Source organism: Chiroxiphia lanceolata, chromosome 1 (assembly GCF_009829145.1).
Source record: "Chiroxiphia lanceolata isolate bChiLan1 chromosome 1, bChiLan1.pri, whole genome shotgun sequence".
In the NCBI taxonomy this organism is placed as follows: Eukaryota; Metazoa; Chordata; class Aves; order Passeriformes; family Pipridae; genus Chiroxiphia; species Chiroxiphia lanceolata.
In genome coordinates, this window is record NC_045637.1 from 32,910,659 (window position 1) to 32,929,307 (window position 18,649).

At 42.5% G+C, this 18,649-nt stretch overlaps 2 protein-coding genes across 5 annotated transcripts; one reads left to right on the forward strand and one right to left on the reverse strand.

The window, feature by feature from the left end:
- Nucleotides 1-376: 376 nt before the first annotated feature.
- On the reverse strand, nucleotides 377-2,713 carry TMEM70 (transmembrane protein 70). The gene is made up of 3 exons (XM_032713078.1): nucleotides 2,558-2,713; nucleotides 1,443-1,554; nucleotides 377-1,053 (listed from the first exon to the last, which is right to left on the reverse strand). Exons 1-3 carry the CDS (start codon nucleotides 2,711-2,713, stop codon nucleotides 605-607), a joined length of 717 nt encoding a protein of 238 aa, XP_032568969.1. The 3' UTR covers nucleotides 377-604.
- A 68-nt stretch (nucleotides 2,714-2,781) lies between these two features.
- Nucleotides 2,782-17,446, forward strand: ELOC (elongin C). 4 transcript variants are annotated; one of them, XM_032713716.1, is made up of 5 exons: nucleotides 3,586-3,689; nucleotides 4,009-4,078; nucleotides 11,713-11,774; nucleotides 13,331-13,474; nucleotides 17,213-17,446. In XM_032713716.1, the coding sequence occupies exons 3-5, from the start codon at nucleotides 11,771-11,773 to the stop codon at nucleotides 17,401-17,403; spliced, it is 339 nt and encodes a 112-aa protein (XP_032569607.1). In that variant the 5' UTR covers nucleotides 3,586-3,689; nucleotides 4,009-4,078; nucleotides 11,713-11,770; the 3' UTR covers nucleotides 17,404-17,446. The 4 variants fall into 4 exon arrangements, with proteins under 4 accessions (XP_032530324.1, XP_032569607.1, XP_032530273.1 ...); XM_032713637.1 differs by having other exon boundaries at nucleotides 3,610-3,689; nucleotides 3,892-4,078; XM_032674433.1 differs by lacking the exons at nucleotides 3,586-3,689; nucleotides 4,009-4,078 and adding an exon at nucleotides 2,782-2,882.
- Nucleotides 17,447-18,649: the final 1,203 nt, after the last annotated feature.

Here is an 18,649-nt window from a genome sequence, read left to right on the forward strand (position 1 = left end):
GAATACCCAGAGATTACTGTGATGCAGCCATTCTCCCTATCTTCTCTCCTCCAGGAGGAGGCTGTAGCAGGAATTAGCAAGAATACCTGTCTGCTTTCCAAAGACTCCTCCCACGGTCTCACAAAGGGAAGGAAAAGCCATCTCCACTCCCTTTACACCAGCAACAGCATTGACAAAAAAGCCTGATGATTTTGGATTAAGTACAATACTTAAGGCTTAGGAGATTAACTATATACTTCATAGGTAATGACTATTGATCATTTTTATCTTACAAAGGGTTTCCTTTGACACGGAGCTGGTGAGACTGCCACACAGCCCATGCATTTTACAGTTCTCTGGAGAGCTAACAATAAAAATCAAGCCAAGAATAAATAAGTGCAAGACAGATCTAAGCACCTTTTTTTACTATATTTTATGTCATTAACTCTGAAGAAACTGTCACACTGTTCAAAATATTAAAAAAAAAGGGACTTTTTAATACATTCCAAAATGCATTTGGAAAACTCCAGCTACCTGACTTAAGAAAGTATAATGGAATTTTACATTCTGTTACATACACATCACTGCATTAAGAACAATGACACTGACATTCATTATCTTCAAATTATTTCCTTTCATCAGCTTCCTTTAACTCCTCTAACTTAAAAACTGGGGATTTGTCATAGCCCATGAGATGGTTATAGTCCTGAGGATTTGGAAAAAGTGTCGGATTAACAAGCATTGATTTTGTTTTAGCATAAAATGTTGTAAACATCTTGGTGATGTCTGGAATCTTTACATCTTTCTGATGGAAAACAGTTGCTTTTTCTGCCAAGATGGCATTGTAGGTAATGGCTGTATAGGTGTCCTTTTCATCTTTGTAATAGAGTCGGATCACATAACCTTTTGTAAGGACATGCAAAGTTACTGGAGTTACAAACGTAAAAAAACCGATCACCCCATAAAAGGCAGCTTGCATAAGCAGACTTTCCACTCCAATACCACTTTTGAGCATGATGTAGGGCATCATGAACAGGTTGAATATGCTGGTGGAGTAAGAGAAAAACTTCACACCTACATAAAAACAGAAAAAAAAGAAAACAAAGGTTAACACTTAAGAGGACAATCTTCTCTACAGTTACATATGGTCTGCTATCATATAACAATGGCATTACTTGAACTGATGAAGTTACTGAAACCCCCTTCCCTTTTTTTAAGCTCACAGAGAAACTCTTGAAAACTCAGCCCTGTCTCACTGTCATCATTCTGATTTGTTTATATGTTCACGTTTCACAGAGTATTCATGATGGGTTTATCAAAGCTGGTCGCTGGCTCTATTTCTGATGCAGTCACTACCACCTGTTACGCACAACTATGAAGTTCTTACTTCACAGGCAGTTACCAAACGTGGTCAAAACAAACAAAATAAAGGCAATGCATAGCACTCACTTCAAGTCACATACCTAACACTGTCTTTGCCAAATTTCCTTTATAAACTAATCTTCCGTGTTCTGGGTGTTCATGAGGGGAGGATGCGCTGAGGCTGCGAACAGCCACTCCTTGAAAAGACGTAACCTGGAAGATGAAAGCAGTACATGGCCAAGTGACATCAGTACTACACTTTATATCTACCTATCTATATATACACATATATATGTCTGTATACGTGTATATATACACACACACAAGGTTTCTCCTTGCCCTGAACCCATTCCCAGCATCTCAGACTAGGGATTAAAGTTAGGTTACACTACAAAGCATCCCACAAACTCCAACTGTTTCAATAATCTTCCATGTAAATATTCCAAGTTAGCACTAAATGTATGCAACCTCAATGCCAAAAAGTCAGCCTGCAATCAACTTACACGTGGCTTTGCAGGGAGATATTCACGGCAACCACACTCACTAGGTCTCTGATCATGGAATCATGGAATGGTTTGGGTTGGAAGGGACCCTAAAGATCATCTAGCTCCAAGCCCCCTGCCATGGGCAGTGATACCTTCTACTAGACCAGGTTGCTCAGACTTCTATTCAACCCGGTCTTGAACACCTCCAGGGATGGGGCATCCACTTCTCTGGGTAACCTGTTCCAGTGCCTCACCATCCTCACAGAAAAGAATTTCTTCCTAATATCTAATCTAAACCTCTGGTCTTTCAGTTTGAACTCATGGTCCCTTGTCCTGTCACTATACGCCCTTGTAAAAAGTCCCTCTCCATCTTTCCTGTGGGCTCCCTTCAGGTACTGGAAGGCCGCAATTAGGGCACCCCTAAGCCTGCTCTTTTTCATCCTGTACAAACCCAATTCTCCCAGTCTTTCCTAACAGGAGAGATGCTCCATCCCTCTGATCATCTTGGTGGCCCCTCCTGAGGACTGGCTCCAGCAGGTCCATGTCCTTCCTGTGTTGGGGATCCCAGAGCTAGACGCAGCACTCCAAGTGGGTCTCACCAGAGCACAACAGAGGGGCTGATCTCAGGTACGTCCCACCTCCCTTCCCTCCTCAGACCCGCACTTTCCGTAAGGACAAAGCCGCGAACCCCAGGGCCCCGCTCCTCCCCTCTTCCCCACATTACACACAACCTGCTGGGGCCCGGCGGCGGGCAGGGTGGCCCGGCGGCGGCAGGCGGCCGGGAGCCCGCGGTGCGCGGCGCCCTGGAGCCATGTGGAGGCCCGGCGGCAAGCGGCGGGGGCAGCGGCGGCGGGGGCGGCCCTCCGCAGCAGCAGCAGCAGCAACATGGCGAGGCCGCGGCCGCACCGGCACAGCGCGTAGCGGTGCCGCACCGGCAGCCCCGACGCGCCGCCGCCCCGATGCGCTTTGGTTCCGGCCGCAGGAAGGGCCCGCCCGGCTCCGCGGCGACCCCGGCAGGCCCCGCATCAGCATCGCCGGAATCCCGGGATCACTCAGGTTGGAAAAGACCTCTGAGATCGAATCGAACCTATGACCAAACACCTCCCTGTCTACTAGACCATGGCACTAAGTGCCACATCCAGTCTCTTTTTAAACACTTCCAGAGACCTCCCTGGACAGCCCCTTCCAACGTCTAATCACCCTTTCTCTGGAGAAATTTTTCCTAATATCCAATCTAATCCTCCCATGGTGCAACTTGAGGCTGTTTCTTATTGTCCTATTGCTTGTGACTGGGGATAAAGCACCAATTCCCACTTGGCTACAGTATCCTTTCAGGTAGTTGTAGAGAGAGACAAGGCCACCCCCAAGCCTCCTTTTCTCCAGGCCAAACTACCTCAGCCGCTCCTCATAAGACTTGTGCTCCAGACCCTTCACCAGCTTCGTTGCCCTTCTCTGGACTCGCTCCAGCAACACAATGTCTTTTGTGTAATAAGGGGCTCAGAACAGGACACAGCACTCGAAGTGTGGCCTCACCCATGCCGAGTACAGTGGACCATCACTGCCCTGGGCCTGGTGGACACACTATTCCTGATACAGGCCAGAATGTCACTGGCATTCCCGGCCGCCTGGGCACAGGCCGGCTCACGTTCAGCCGCTGTCGAACAGCACTCCCAAGCCCTACCATGGTGGGCCTAGCCCTGCCCCTCGGGAACTACGCGCCCCAGCATGCACCGCTCTGCTCGCGCGGCATGCCGGGAGCGCGGTGGGGGCGGGGCCGGAAGCGGCGCGTGCCCGGGCGGAAGCGCTCGGAGGCAGCTGGGCCTACAGCGCGGCCCTGCGAGCGCGGAGGGAGCGGCACCAGCGGTGAGGGCCGAGACACCCCGCGGGCCGGGGCAGCCCCTCGGGGAGCCGCCGCAGAGGGCAGCGGGCCTCGCCCCGCTCCAGGCGGGAGGGGGCGGGCGGAGGGGCCGGAGCGGCCCCCGGAGCCGTCGCGGCGTTCGGGGCGCGGTGCCAGGCCGGGGTTCCCCCTCCGGGGTGGTGGCGAAAAGCGCATTTCTCCCCCCAGAGCCTTTTCCTTGGAATCCCGGCGCCGCCGGGAAAGGGGCTCCCCGGAGCTGTGCTGTGTTTGAGCATCGCTCCCAAACTCCTGCCGTAAGTGACGTTCGCCCTTTTCCTGCGCCAGGCCCTAGAGAGACGGGAAAAGCTAAGGCCGAAAGAATTTAGGCTGCGCCTCCAGGGTTTGTTGTGCCAAGGTGAGAAGTGCTGGTTAAAGTGCTTTGGCTGTTTGGTAAGCAAAGCAAGGAAAAGGGTGATACACCTACACGTAGCAATAAAAATAAGCTTTTGCGTGCTGTGTGTTCCTCAAAGGGAGGTTCTGCTTTAAAAAAAAGGGAACCTGAGTATTAGTAAGTTATTGCTGGCTTCATATATATGTGTGTGAAAGGGTGATGGTGATGCTGGCAGTTTGCCTTGACAGCCAATTTAATCTCACATCAGGTAACTTTTATTAAATATTTATTAAGTATGTTTGGTACTGTAGATTTAAGTTAAACTTTGCACTGTGGGGAGACCTAGATAGTCATATGCCACTTGTTTACTTGGCTTTGATGAAATTTGGAAGCAAACCAGAAAAACAGATAAACAGGCAGGCGAGAGACCTTTAAGATAAGAACCCCTTTGGGCACTTATTTCTGAATAATTCCTTACGTGCTTCCAATTTACTCCTTTTGCTATAATAAGGACCAAAAACATTTGGGGGGGATAAACATTTATTAACTGGAGAGTTACTTAGAAGGAGAATAAGTTTTTATTAGTTTTTCTGTAGTATATTGCCTACCATCTTTGCACATGTAGCACATACCTTATGCCTTGGGATCAGCCTTTTAGTGTGCTTAAGTTATAAAATTTTTGCTACCATGTCCATTGGGAGCTTTAAGAGAATCTTTAGAAACTTTTAGTACTTCAGCACTTAGTTTTTTTCTTGTGGCATCAGAGAAAAGATTTAATTTTTTTTGTGCCAGGGTTGGTGATGAAAAGATTTAGATAAGTTTCATGTAGTCCTAATATGAAGACTCTTAACAGTGATGCAGTGAGGTAAATGAGTATCTTTTGAAAGGATACTCAGCTTCAGGTGTTTTACTGTGTTTTTTTCAGAGTATATTACAAGAAACCTTTAAGTTTTGTCATAAAAGTCTGGGTTTTGTCAGATTACAATAAAGGAGTTTTTATGTGCTTTGATAAGTTCTCTTTGCACCTAGAAAGGTTTGGGATTTAATTATCTTCACTGTGGGGTAGTTTGCATGACAGTAGTTTTTGATTAATGCCTGTAAAAAGAGGTCAGTAATCCATGCCCTATAAAGTTTTGCAGCATGCCAGCAGCCTTTGTCAAGAGCTTACAGTACAGGACTTTTATTGTATGTTTGGAAGAAAACAGTTAATGCTCCTCTGCCTGTTTGTTTTTTTTCTTTTTTTTTTCTTGAAACTTTCTTGGGAATTACTGAGAAGGAAAGTTTCCTTAGACAGGAAAAGAAATCTTAAATGGGATCTTTGATACTCCATACATGGTATTCTATCACATCACCAATCTCAATTAGCATTCACCTTTAGTTTACGTTCCTGTTGCATTCCAGTGACCCCAAAAGTTTGAATTAGTGCCTGTGAGTATAGAATAGTGAATCAGCGGATTTGGAAGTCATGCTATGCCAGTTACCCATCATGTTTTTTCAAAATATGCTTTGATCCCTACTTACATTAGTTATTTTTCGATGCAGAGAGAGTAGTGAATGCTAAACTGAAGAGTGGTGGTTTTAAACAGATTATTGTACAGGATAGGATAGAATTTAGCGTTGAACAATAGGAGGCTTCTGTTGCAACACATAGCAGCCTTTGATAACTGATGAATTCTTACTGATGCACAAATGACACCCAAAAAATTGTCAACAGTTGGCTTCTAAACTAACATAGGAATTGCGAAGGAATTTGTGTGTGTTATTTGCCACGCATTTTCCTGAAAGTGGTAGTTTGGAGTACAGAAATGTCACCAGCTAAGCAATACAAAAGCCATGTGCGTGTGCTGTACCCGATGAGTTGGAAGCCATTTGAGTTTCCTTGAACCAGAATGTGATTTTTTTAAAGAGTTTTCCTGTGGGATCAAAGAATCTGAGTGCTTGAAATGTTTGCTTAGATTTAATTTTCTTGTACTGACCAGAACAGAGCAGTGGGGTTCTGGAAGCTGTACAGTGGTTGCGTGCGTTCAGCTACATTAGTGTTCAGCTACATTAGTGTTCAGCTACATTAGTGTTCAGCTACATATGTCCTTCCAGTCTGTTCCACTCTCCTCAACATACAGCATGTACGAGGAAATGATATTCTGGAATTTCTGGGAAAGCCTGGGAGATGAACTCACAACTTTGGGAGCGAGGTGGGACAGTTGTGGATGTGCTTCGATTTTGTTCGTGCGTTTGATGGTCAAGAGAAGCGGGGAAGAGATCGAACTAAACTCACTACACCGTGGTATTTCTTAGAGCTGTAAGAAGAAGATGTTAAAGTGTGCAAACAAGAACGCTTGCCTGGTGTGGCTTAGTTGCTGTGTTTTGTGATACTTTGTTACAGTCTACCTCATACATGTAAATATTCTGGCAACTTGTGGCAGTTTTCAGTTCTATAGCATACAGTGAGAATGTTGTTTTCTGCAGCAAGAACTTCCTTTTTAGACTGGCTGGAAGTTTTGTGTGCCAAATAAGCTGATTTTAGTTGTATTGTATTCTCCCTCGTAGATAAAAAAGTGGCATGTTCCTTTTATGTAAACTTTCCCTTAACAAACGCAGTTTTTGCTAATTCTTTTTTTTTTTTTAAGGGGGTAAAGCAGAGCAGCATTACCTAATATATATGCTTTTTAGAGATTAAAGGCAGGGAGCTGATCTACCTAATTGGTAATGTCACATAAGCTTCTTGAAGGTTCTTTGTGAGGAGTCTGGAATAGTCAAGTCAAAAATATATAATAAATACAAGTTCTCAAAACTTGGATTGTTCTCTTCCCAACTGCTTCATTGGTGAAGTCAGACAGGGGCAGCTATAAAATTTGGAAAAGTAATTAAAATATAGGTAGTTACCAGGCATCTTCAGAAATCTCAGTCTCTTTCTTCATATTGGCTTGGCAAATGCTGTTGCTTGTGCTGCTTTAGTTATACAGAAGGAAAATGTAGTGATATGCTTTGCAGTAAACATTACATTGGAAAATACGCTGTAAGAAAATAATTTCTTGGAAAACAACTGTTACGACCTGCCCCAGAAAAGGGTTGGAGGGGAGGGTAACCCAGGTTCTTATTAATAAATCCCCTTGGGGTGGATTAGAGTGAAACGACACTGAATAATTGGTGTTTGAAAACATATATGTAGGGTTTATTTTAGAACAATTTTGTTTCAAAGCTAGACAGGTATGTTGACATTTTGGGTGTTATCATCTATATTTTTCATCTATGGCAATATGGCATAAAGATAACCTTTAGGGAAAATACATAAGGGAGAGAATGGAAAGACAGGATAAAGGTAAGGGAGAGTAAGGGAAAGAAAAGATGAGAGTGGAAAGATGTCTATAGTCACTACCCACGGGGTGGGTCCAGCGATGAAACTTGGTAGTTGCAGCTTCCATGTCTGTCAGTTGAAGTGGAGGCCTTGATCCGTTGGGGGTGAAGGAGGGAAGCCCCCACACTCAAGTTATGAGTTGTTATATCCATGGACAGTGTCACGGGCCATGCCACGAGCCTCCAACGTCTCCTGGGCCTGCACAGAGTTCCTGTGAGGGGCCTGGTTGAAGGGTTTTTCCCACCTTTCAGAATTGGCAAGGGGATGGGCTTTAATGGGCCATGCCATGAACCTCCAACATCTCGGACAGGCCAGCGCAGAGTTCATGTGGAGGGCATGGTAAACATGGCTCTTCTCGCCTTTTCAGGGCTTGACACCTTCAGCAGCACTGGAGGGGGAGATGGACCCAGCTGCCCATCATAGGTATAATGCAAAAGCCTGCAAAAGTCTCCTGGCAGTCCTAGAATGCATAAATCATTAACTATTTCAGTCTCTGACAAAAACATACAAAGTTTTTTGACTCTCTTGTTTCTGACCTATTATTTAAACCTTAAGGCCATGCTGTTGTCAAGTAAAAAAGATTGTGCAGAAAATTTCCCTCCATACTCTTTTTACTATGTGCACAACTGAGAATTTGTGAGTGACAATTATTTCTACATCCTTTATATTTCTTGTTTACGTTCATTTGTTGCACTTAAACTGAGATACAATGTTAGCATAGTTCTCCCTATTTGATACTTATCTTTTTAATGAATTTTTATATTTATCTTCATTCCCGTTTTATTTTGCTGCGCTGAGTAAGGAAGACTAATTTTTCTTCTATAAAATAAGCTCTTTGGTCATATCAGTAGCTCCTTCCTGTAGTTCTTATAATTCGAACTTCTTTTTCTTGAAAACAGGAATTCAGAATTGTGTGTGGTATTCCAGACGAGTTGTTGCTCTTGTGCAACAGTGCTCATATCTGTCTCTGTTGCAAAGAAATCCTCAATGTGCATTTTCCTCTTTGTTCCCCACCTTTTTTTTTTTCCTTTTGGTCCCTTAGAGCTGCAGTTTATAGTTGACCACAGAATGTCTATACTCCCAAATAACAAGCCCTGACTACCTGAAAGAAGATTGTATTGGTCCCTACATACAGGAATCTTGCATTTCATAACATTTAATTTCATGAGTTTCTAGTATGCCGTTTTTCAAGACTGGTCACTTGTGTGTGTTATGCTTTGTTCCCCTTTTGTTGCAATGCTTTTCTCTTCCATCTCATCCAAATCTACCTATTGTTTTCTGGCAGCACTGTTTAAAATAAAAGTTCAAGATATTTTTTTGAAGGAACTAGTAGTTCTTTTCTAGCCCAGTTGTTCCATGTTTGCTGTACCATACTGTATTCTCGTAGTCTTGTAGCAAATTTCTTTCTCATTTAAGATTACCTCTCATCATGTTTATTTAACCCCATATGATGTAAGAGTCCAGATTGCATCTTTTTTTCAGGGAAAATGATTGATTAATTTTTGGGTATTGGAATAGTTCAGTGTGTCCTAAATCTTACTAAGGCTTACTATATTTTTATCCTGTTTTCCTTTCTAGAACAACTGAATTCAGACCACCAAGCCTGATAGGTTTTTTTTTCCTTCTTTGTTAACTGCTGTATTTTTTTCTCCTTTATAGTCATAGCACTTTTCATTTGATTTATTAAAATGCTCATTGCATCTTTTTGGGACAGCTCTAATGTTTTTTTTGTGTAGACATTTCTTTTCAGTTCTCCACTTTCAGTGCATTAGCCTCCTCAAGTTACGCTTTGACCTTGCAAGGTCTTAATGTATCTGCATTCCCACTAACTAACCTGTCTTTATTCCTGTATTTAGTAACAGTACTTGTAAACCAAGGAACATTTTATCCTCACCAGCACTTCCAAAAAATATTATCGCTTCCATGGTTTTTTTTAAATTATTATTATTTATAAATCATAAGTGGTTTCACTACTCTTTTGGAATATAGCGAAGGGGTTTATGGCTAGAAAAAGTGATAGCAGAAGTGATCCTCTTCTGCAAAGTAGAAGTAATAATGTAAGGTGTCTCTTCAGTTCCTCAGCAACAGATACTCTCCAATAAGATGCTTGATTTCCCACTTAAAAAACCTGTTGGAATAGGGTGAAAGATCCCATCAGTTTTGGGCCCTAACTGTTCCAGCACCCAAATGTAATTTCCTTAGATGAGTTCCTGGAATTACTGAAAATGGTGAAGGCATTTAACACTCCAAAGACAGCAGCAATGTAAGTGAAGGATGAATTTTGCTCATTTCTCCACAGACAATTAAAAACTATTGGTTATGCATGTGTAGTTTGGTTAGGTGTACATGACAAACTACTCTCTTATGTGGTTCCGAATCATGGGTCATCTACCGCCACCACCTGTGTCTCCTAGAGCACTTCCATCAACGCTGCCTCCGTACAATCCTAAACATCCGCTGGTCAGATTATGTGACCAATACATCTGTTCTAGAACAAGCAGCAGTCACAAGCATTGAGGCCACGTTGCTGAGAACACAGCTGTGCTGGGCAGGGCACGTCTCAAGGATGAAGGACCACCGCCTCCCTAAGATCTTGCTTTATGGTGAACTTGCCACTGGCTGCCGCATGAGAGGAGCCCCAAAGAAAAGATACAAGGACTCCCTGAAACAACATTTCAGCCTTGGCCATATTGATCAACATAACTGATCTACTGTGGCCTCCAGTCGGGAGGCCTGGAGACACAGCATCTATAACGCTGCTGATGCCTTTGAGAAAGCACACAGGATCACTCTTTAGGAGAAAAAACGCAGAAAGAATCGTGCCTTGCAGAATATACCACCTAAGGAGTCTTTCTGCTGTGCCTTTTGCAACTGGACATGCCTGTCTCGTACTGGCCTTTTTAGCCACCAACGTGCTTGTAACAAACATGGGTAGAGCCATTCCCAAATCTTCGTTTGCGAAGCCCAGCCATGGATGGACATAACAAAGTGCCTTTTTGTGAAAGATGGAGGCAACATTCAGGCTCTTTAATATTTGTAGCTATAAAAAAAGGGAAATGGAACAAATCAGTATCAAAGTACTGTGGAGAAGTGAAGCTATCAGCAATAGGAAAGCGATGTCTGTAGTGCTTCTTCCAAAGCTTGCAGCTTCCTCAGCTTGCTTACATTATCTTATTGAACTATTACCAGAAACATAGGAGGGAGGGAATGTGGGGAGTGGTCTCTATTCTGGTCTCTTTTGCTGCCCTCAACCCTGAACATCAGCTGGGAAACCACCCAGGTTCCCTGGTGCTGTTTTCCTGAATCTGTGGGCACACAATAGCAGTTCATTGATTTTTACTGGGTTAATGTTTAGAGAGCAGCTGTTGACATGAAAGAAGTTTTAGGACAGCAGGTGGGTGGGTGGAATTTCTCTTCCAAAGTTTTCTTTTCCACAGCAGAGATGCAGTTCAGGGTAAAGAAATATAAGTTGTGCCTGAACATGTTAGATTTGTTTTGCACATAAGCGCTTCCATTTCTCTAACTCTTTAGATTCACTTTCATGAGAAATATGTATGCAGCAAGCTGGATGTCAGTGTATAAGCTATGGAAGCCCCTGGTTAACTTACCATGTGAATACCTACATTAAATGTCTGAATTAGATTATCTAGGTGACCTGGGTGGTGGTATCAGGAACTGTCAATCTCCTGGGAAGAACAGGTTGGAGGCCAGGTATTTAGTGCATACCAATTAGACTGATCCCTGAGCCTTGTCTTCTCCAGTCTAAACAACCCCAGTTCTCTCAGCCTCTCCTTGTGTGACAGGTGCTTCAGTCCCTCAGTCATCTTTGTGGCCCTTTGCAGGACTCAGTTCAGTCTGGCACATGCTGGACCCAGCGCTCCAGATGTGTCCCACTAGTGCTGATTGGAGGGGCAGGATCACCTGCCTCAACCTTCTGGCAGTGCTCTTAACAGAGCTCACGGTGCTGTTGGCCACCTTTGCAGCAAGGACACACTGCTGGCTCATGTTCAACTTGTCCACTAGCACCCTCAGGTCTATTTCTGCAGAGCTGTTTTCCAGCAGGTCGGCCTCCGGACAGTACTGGTTCCTGGGGTAATTTTTCCCAGGGTGCAGGGGTTTGCATTTTCCATTGGTGAACTTCATAGGTTTCCGTTTTCAAAATACACTGCTCATCAACAGTGCATGCTGTGTATTATCCTATTCTTTTCTGAAGAGTGTTTATGATAACATAAAGACTAATAAATGAAGGTGACTTCAAAAATGCTACTGCTGACTCAAAATATTGCCTCTTGTGTTTTTTCAGACGCTCCTGTTGCAAAATCTGCAGTTGAAAAGGAATATTTTTTTTTTATAAGAAGAGAATGGGTAAGTTCGTAGTCTTAGAGTGTTTTCTGCTTTCTTGTGATTTGAAACATTTTCTCTCTCACATTAGTAGAAGAGTTGGATTGTAAGAGTTTAAATGTTGATCTTGTCACTGTTTTTCTTACAGCCTCAAAAGTAAGTGGAACTTCCTACAAATGTTTTGTAGGAGAATTTTCTCAAGTGACTGTTCATTTATGGAAACACTTGTTCAGAGTGCATCCATCTAACAAAACATTTCACTTGCTTAACATGCATAGTCCTAAAAATGTACATGCTAAAATAGGAATGCCTTTAGGCTTTTATTGCACTAAACTTTTAAATAGTGGACAAGAAAATTTCACTGTGTACTGTTTTAAGTAATTCTTTGCTTGTTTGTTAGCTAAGGTCAGCCTGTTGAATTCTGGCTCAAGAGATCATAGTAAGAACTGATTTCTGGTAAATTACATTGTGTGTGATATGACTATGTCTGAAACTGTTGTATCTGCCTCTACAAATGACTGGTTAATGAAATGTGATTGGACAGATTCTGATTTTATCTGTACTTTTTCTGAATGTATTTTAGCATGTTTGGCACTGGCAGTACTTTACTAAAATTGGCAATAACTAAATGGTAATTCAATTTTAATTTCAAATTCACAAAACAACTTGATTGGGGGAATGTTTTGCTTGCTATACTGGCAACAGTAATTCAGCTTTTAAAGATAGCGCTGTTGGGATAGAATAAATCAGGGAACAAAAAGGGAAGAGAGTAAAGGCTTCTGGATAAGAAAAGTAAAGAGTGGGTATTTAGTGGAACAGAAAAAGCACAGTCAAAACTGCTGTGGGGAGAATTTCCAAATTTCCTTGGGTTTAGTGCTTTGGCAGTTTCCCTGTTTTCCACCACAACATGGGTGTGCACTAATGCTGTGCGGTTCTGGGTCTGATTGTGCAGTGAGGGAAGATGAATCTTCATTTCTTCAGTACAGGAATACTGACTGCTTTTATTCTCACCTGTGCTTCAGAAAGTACTTTTTTCCTTGCAGTCTGTGTCAGCTATGTCTTTAGGTAACTTTTAGCAAGTTTTAGTATGATAAACATGGCAATAGCCTTACAGTGGGAATCAGTAGAATGTTCAATTCCCTTGAGAATGTCTAAAGGAAAACTTCATCCGTGCATAGATTTTAGAAATCATGACAGAATTTGGTGATGGAGGAATGAAAGAGGAGAGATGTTGAAATTCCACCTTGTGCAAAAATTCTTACCTTAAAACAAATTGCTGATTGTTTCAGAGGAGATTAACTCAGTTAGAGCATGGCGCTAATAAAGCCAAGGTTGTGGGTTCAATCCCCTCATTCACTTAAGAGTTGGACTTAGTGGTCTCTGTGGGTCCCTTCCAACTCAGAATGTTCTGTGATTCTGTACAAAGTCCTCAAATATGGAAAATGCTTCTGTCTTATTTCTGGTTGCATTTGGATTCTTCATTTTGCAAACGTAGTCATAGAAAAGACTGCAACTTGGGTTATTAGTGTTGTGAATCAGTATATTGTGTTCTCAAACCATTGTCTTTTTTTCCATTATAGATGGAGAAGAGAAAACATACGGTGGGTGTGAGGGCCCAGATGCTATGTATGTGAAGTTAATATCCTCCGATGGCCATGAGTTCATCGTAAAAAGAGAGCATGCATTAACATCAGGAACAATAAAGGCTATGTTGAGTGGACCAGGTAGGTACAAAAGATTTAGTACCTTCACATTCTTTGCTTTCACTTTTGGACAGTTTGATATTTTATCATGCAGTGAGTGAAAGTTGGAATAAATGATAACTTTTCCAGATCCTGCCTAGTTCCTGTTTCCAGCAGAACAGTCCACCTCTGTGGGGTATTGTGCTACCAGACTTAAAATTGAACTCTTCTTTTGGGAAGTTAGTGATCGTATAGTATCATTGCTACTAGTTTCTCATGGTATGAGAACTTGAGGGTATTACATGAAATATGTAGCTGTCAAGTTCAAAACGAACAAGCTGGTAGTTTTTTATTGCCACCTCCAGTGCAACTTGTATTCCATATGGAGTTAATTTTCTGCATAACAGGTCACATGGTTCTGTGCTTTAATTTGTGACCAAAATAGTGCTGATAACACACCTCTGTTTTAGCTGTTGCTGAAAGGTGTTCTGCATGCACTCCAGGCCTTCTCTGTTTCTCACTCTACCCCCACCCAATGATTTTCCAGACAGGAGGGTGTGCAAGAGGTTGAGAGGGAACACAACCAAACAGATGACCCAAACTAGTGAAAGAGATATTACATACCATATAATATCATGCTCCAAAGTTAAAAAGAGAGCGGAGGGAATTAGGGAGGTGTAGTGGGTTGACCCTGGCCAGATACCAGGTACCCACTGAAGGCGCTCTCTCGCTCTCCCTCTGCAAGTGGACAGAGGAGAGAGGAAAAAAACCAGCTAAGAATTCATGAGTAGAGATAAGAGCTTGGAGAGGTTAGTGATTGAGTCTTGTTTTGCCTGTGAAGGTAATCAAAGTGTGGACAGTACTTTATATTTATTACTAACAGGATAAGAGCCAAAAAGTGAGAAATAAAACAGTCTTAAAAACACTTTCCCCCCACTCCTCCTTCCTTCCGTGTTCTCCCTCCTCCCCCCCAGCGGTGCAGGGGGACGGGGAATGGGGGTTGCGGTCAGTTGTTGTTTCTGCCACTGCTCAGGGAGAGGAGTCCTTCCCCTGCTCCTGCGGGGTCCCTCCCATGGGAGACAGTCCTTGATGGACCTCTCCAGCGTGAGTCCATCCCTCGGGCAACAGCTCTTCCCAAACTGCTGTCCCATGGGTCACTCCTCCATGGAGTGCAGTCCTTCATGAATGAGCTGTACTGATGTGGGTCCCCCACAGGCGCCACAAGTCCTACCTGGGAAAAACCTGCTCCATCGTGGGCTTCCCTCTCCACGGGCCGCAGGTCTCTGGCAGGACCCTGCTCCATCCTGGGACTCCCACGGGGTCACAGCCTCCTTCATGCATCCACCTGCTCCAGCATGGGCTCCTCCATGGGCTGCAGGTGGGTCTCTGCACCCGGATGGTCCTCCATGGGCTGCAGGGGCACAGCTGCTCCACCATGGTCTGCACCACAGGCTGCAGGGGCCTCAGCTCCCGCGCCTGGAGCACCTCCTACCCCTCCTTCTGCACTGACCTTGGTGTCTGCATTGTTGTTCCCATGTTCTCACTCTGCTCTTCCCTGGGGGGAATTTCTTCTGCGCAACAATCTTCTTTTCTGAAATATGTTACCACAGAGGCGTTACTATTACTCCTAATTGGCTCGACCTTGGCCAGTGGCCGGAAGTCCATCTTGGAGCCAGCTGGCATTGGCTCCACGGAACAGGGGAAGCTTCTGGCAGCTTCTAACAGAAGCCACCCCTGTAGCCCCCCCCACTACCAAAACCCAGCCACAGAAACCCACTACAGGAGGTTAGCCACCTTTTTCTTGGGAACTGGCTGAGCATCAGTCTACCCATGGGAGGTGATGATTACCTTTGCATAACTTGTTTTGTTTTCTTGCTCTTCTCTCAACCCACCAGTTTTCTTGCTTTTACTCTTCCTTTCCTCTTCCTTTGTCCACAGCTAGGTCAAGTGATCAAGTGGCTGTGTGGTGCTCAGCTGCCTAGTTCGATTTAGGCCACATGTTCACAGCATCCTATGGCAAGGAATTCCTGAGCCTAATGATGAAAGTTAGCTTTCCTTTGAGACAAGGGTAGATAAACTTACAGAAGGGAAGGACCTTGTGTGCTACTGAATATATGAGACTATGTCTGGGTTAAGAAGTGTCTAAACTAATTTTTGAAGACCAAAAGGTTTGGAGGAGTTGACAGGGAGAAGCTGACACAGGCTTTCCCTCTTCTTCACCCTCATCTTGTGTCTTTACCTTTAGCCACTGGAGTGGTGGGCAGTGGGCTGTGTGGAGCTCGGATCTGAATATGGTCATTCTTCTGTTCTCTTTTAGGTTCTGGTGAGGAGGATTATTGGAGAGATCTATTTGTGTAATAGATTTTAAAATTACTTAGTAATACTTGGACAAACTGAGCAATTAAAATTCTCAGCTTAATGTTCTGCTGTTATTTTAGTGGTTGCATTTGAAAATATGTAAAATGTCTTTTGTGTCTGATCCACTCCATGTTGTCCTCCCAGACAGGCAAGAGGAAGAGTAGTTAAAAGACCTGCTCTGAATTTGTTCAACGAAGGAATGAAAGGCAAAGTAACCTGCTTAGAGGGCTAGAAACTGACTCCGTAAAGGACTCAGCATTCAAGGATATTTTGTCTAAAAACTAGCAAGATAAATACATTCACAAGGGAAAGTACCGTTGCTGTCTAGTTCAGTCGGTCATAATTTCACTGATGTTTAAGTGTTCTGTTCCAGTGCTGTGACATGGCCAATATGCTAACATTTCTTCTGCTGCTTCCGAATGTTCCTGTACTAGAATTCAAGCCAGATTGCCTTCAGTGCATGCAGATACTTCTACACAAATCTGTGTAGACATTAGTAAATAGTTCTGCTTTGTAGTTAGAAGGGGATGCCTACAGAAATAATGGGAACCAAACACTGCTAGTCTTCCAGAAATATGGAGTTCATGTTAGTATTTTTTGTGTTGTCTTTCAGCTTATTGGAAGTCCAGAGATGTGAGGAAAAGAGAAACAAAGATAACAGTAGAAAGGCTGTGGGATGAACCATAGGATGACTTTGTATCATCCAGGTTTCATAGTTATAGGCACTATAGAAAGCTAATTTCAAATGTACTTGTGTTTTGAGATTTGAGCTTTGGATAAATTCTTTAATATCTAATAGCGATGAACTCGTACTGTATGTAACCTTTCCTCCAGTACCACTAGAGTTTCTCTATCCCTGCTGCCTGCCTGTCTTCACAACTTACCAAGTTAATGCATCTTCGAGGTTTCAACCCTTTTGTCAAGTCTGCCCAAAACTGAGAAATTCAAAGCTAGTGAGTCACAGAAGGGAGTACTGCTAGGTGTGCATGTGCAGACAGTGCATCTATAAAGCTTTTTTTTCCCCCTTGGTTAAGACAGTTAGAAATTTGACGTCTTTTTATTGTTGTTGTTACTGTGAACTTCAGAACCTTTAGGACTGAGCACACTACAGTTTTACAGCACATATCAGCTATATTAGAAGTAAACCTAAATTTCTGGTGTAGTTGTTCAGAATATTGTTAATAGGCTACAGACAAAATAAACATTTTGTAATGCTGGGTATCTTAATATTTTTGAGAGCTTTGAATATGGCACCTCCTGCTTTACAACGAAGAATCTAATACCCTGGAATATGGGACTTATGGAGGTCTATTTAGAATGTGTTGTATTAGTGTACTAGTGTGTTTATTTTGCAGTGAATTGAGATTCTGACTTTTGCTTTGGTGTTCTTTTCTGTTGTTTTTTTTTTTTTTCTTTCTACAGGACAGTTTGCAGAAAATGAAACAAATGAGGTCAATTTTAGAGAGATCCCATCCCATGTCCTATCCAAAGTATGCATGTATTTCACCTACAAGGTCCGCTATACTAACAGCTCTACGGAGATTCCCGAATTCCCAATTGCACCTGAAATTGCACTGGAACTTCTGATGGCTGCAAACTTCTTAGATTGTTAAATAAAATAAATTATAATAAAAAAATGTAAAACTTTTTTCAGTATTTAATACATGTAGTTCAGTTAGTAACTTTTTTCAGATAGCATGTTGCGTGTGTGCTGTTGAGAACTATAAAGTTCACTGCAGAGGCAGTTGCCTTCAGTTCTTTTGCATATAGCAATCATTCAGTTGGAGTTTGTTTTGCTGCTTACACAAATAAGGACCTTTTCACAAATAAACAAATATGCCAATTAGTAGATGGCTATGCCTTATCCTTTAGGTGTGGTAGAACTTTCTTTTAATACAATGAGCATAGCGAATACTGGAGTTTAGTGTCATATTCTCTAAAAGGTAATTATAGTTACATACGAGTAGCTGTTTAGGGTTTCTAACTTTCTCTTGTTTTTAAAGTTTCTAAACATCTGAACTTAATCTCCTTTTTAAGATGGCTGTCCTTTAGAATAGTTACACTAACTAGATTAGAAGTGCCCTCCCTAGGGTTTGTATACTGGCAGTGATATTCCAGTTAGGGTGAAAGTGGAGTATGTAGAAGAATGTTTAAGAAGGCTTTTAATTTAAGTCATAGTATAGACATATGTAAAGGTGTACTTGATACATTTTTCTTTTATAACATAAATTTACCCTGTTAGTAATTTCAAATATTCCAGTCACTTGTCTGTGCAGTAAGACTGTGATCCTATTGACAGTGACTTTTAAGGGGAAAACTAACTGTTACAATCTATGTATATTATCTTCTGTATAACATATAAGGTTATTCTTAATATACTGTCACTTGACCCGATAAGGATTTTATATGACCTCAGTTATGGTTTATTTCCATTGTTCTGATTGTTTATGTAAAGTCTGTATTTAATCTTTAGAGTAGTAGTCATTTAAATTTTGTAACATAGCAGCTGAAAAGATATCAGTTATCCTACCTTTTACCTCTTCCTTGACCTCTCCCTGGTACCCACAGAAAAAGACCCTAAAATGTTGGAGGTCTTTTATATTTGAAGGAAAGGGCATTAAGCAGATGTTTAAGGAGCTGTTTTATAAATTTCCTAGGTCTTTCCAATGTTTTTACAAATATTTTAGGGGAAAAGGATTGGCAAGCCACTGATGTAATACTAGAGTGGAACACATCATCTCTTGGTAGTTCCTGCTGGCAGTTGCTTGTATTATGAGTTCTTTGTTCAAAGCAAGTTTCCATAAAGAGGAAAAATCAAACAACTTGAGACAAGAAGTTGTTTTTTGTTCAGCTGCAGCC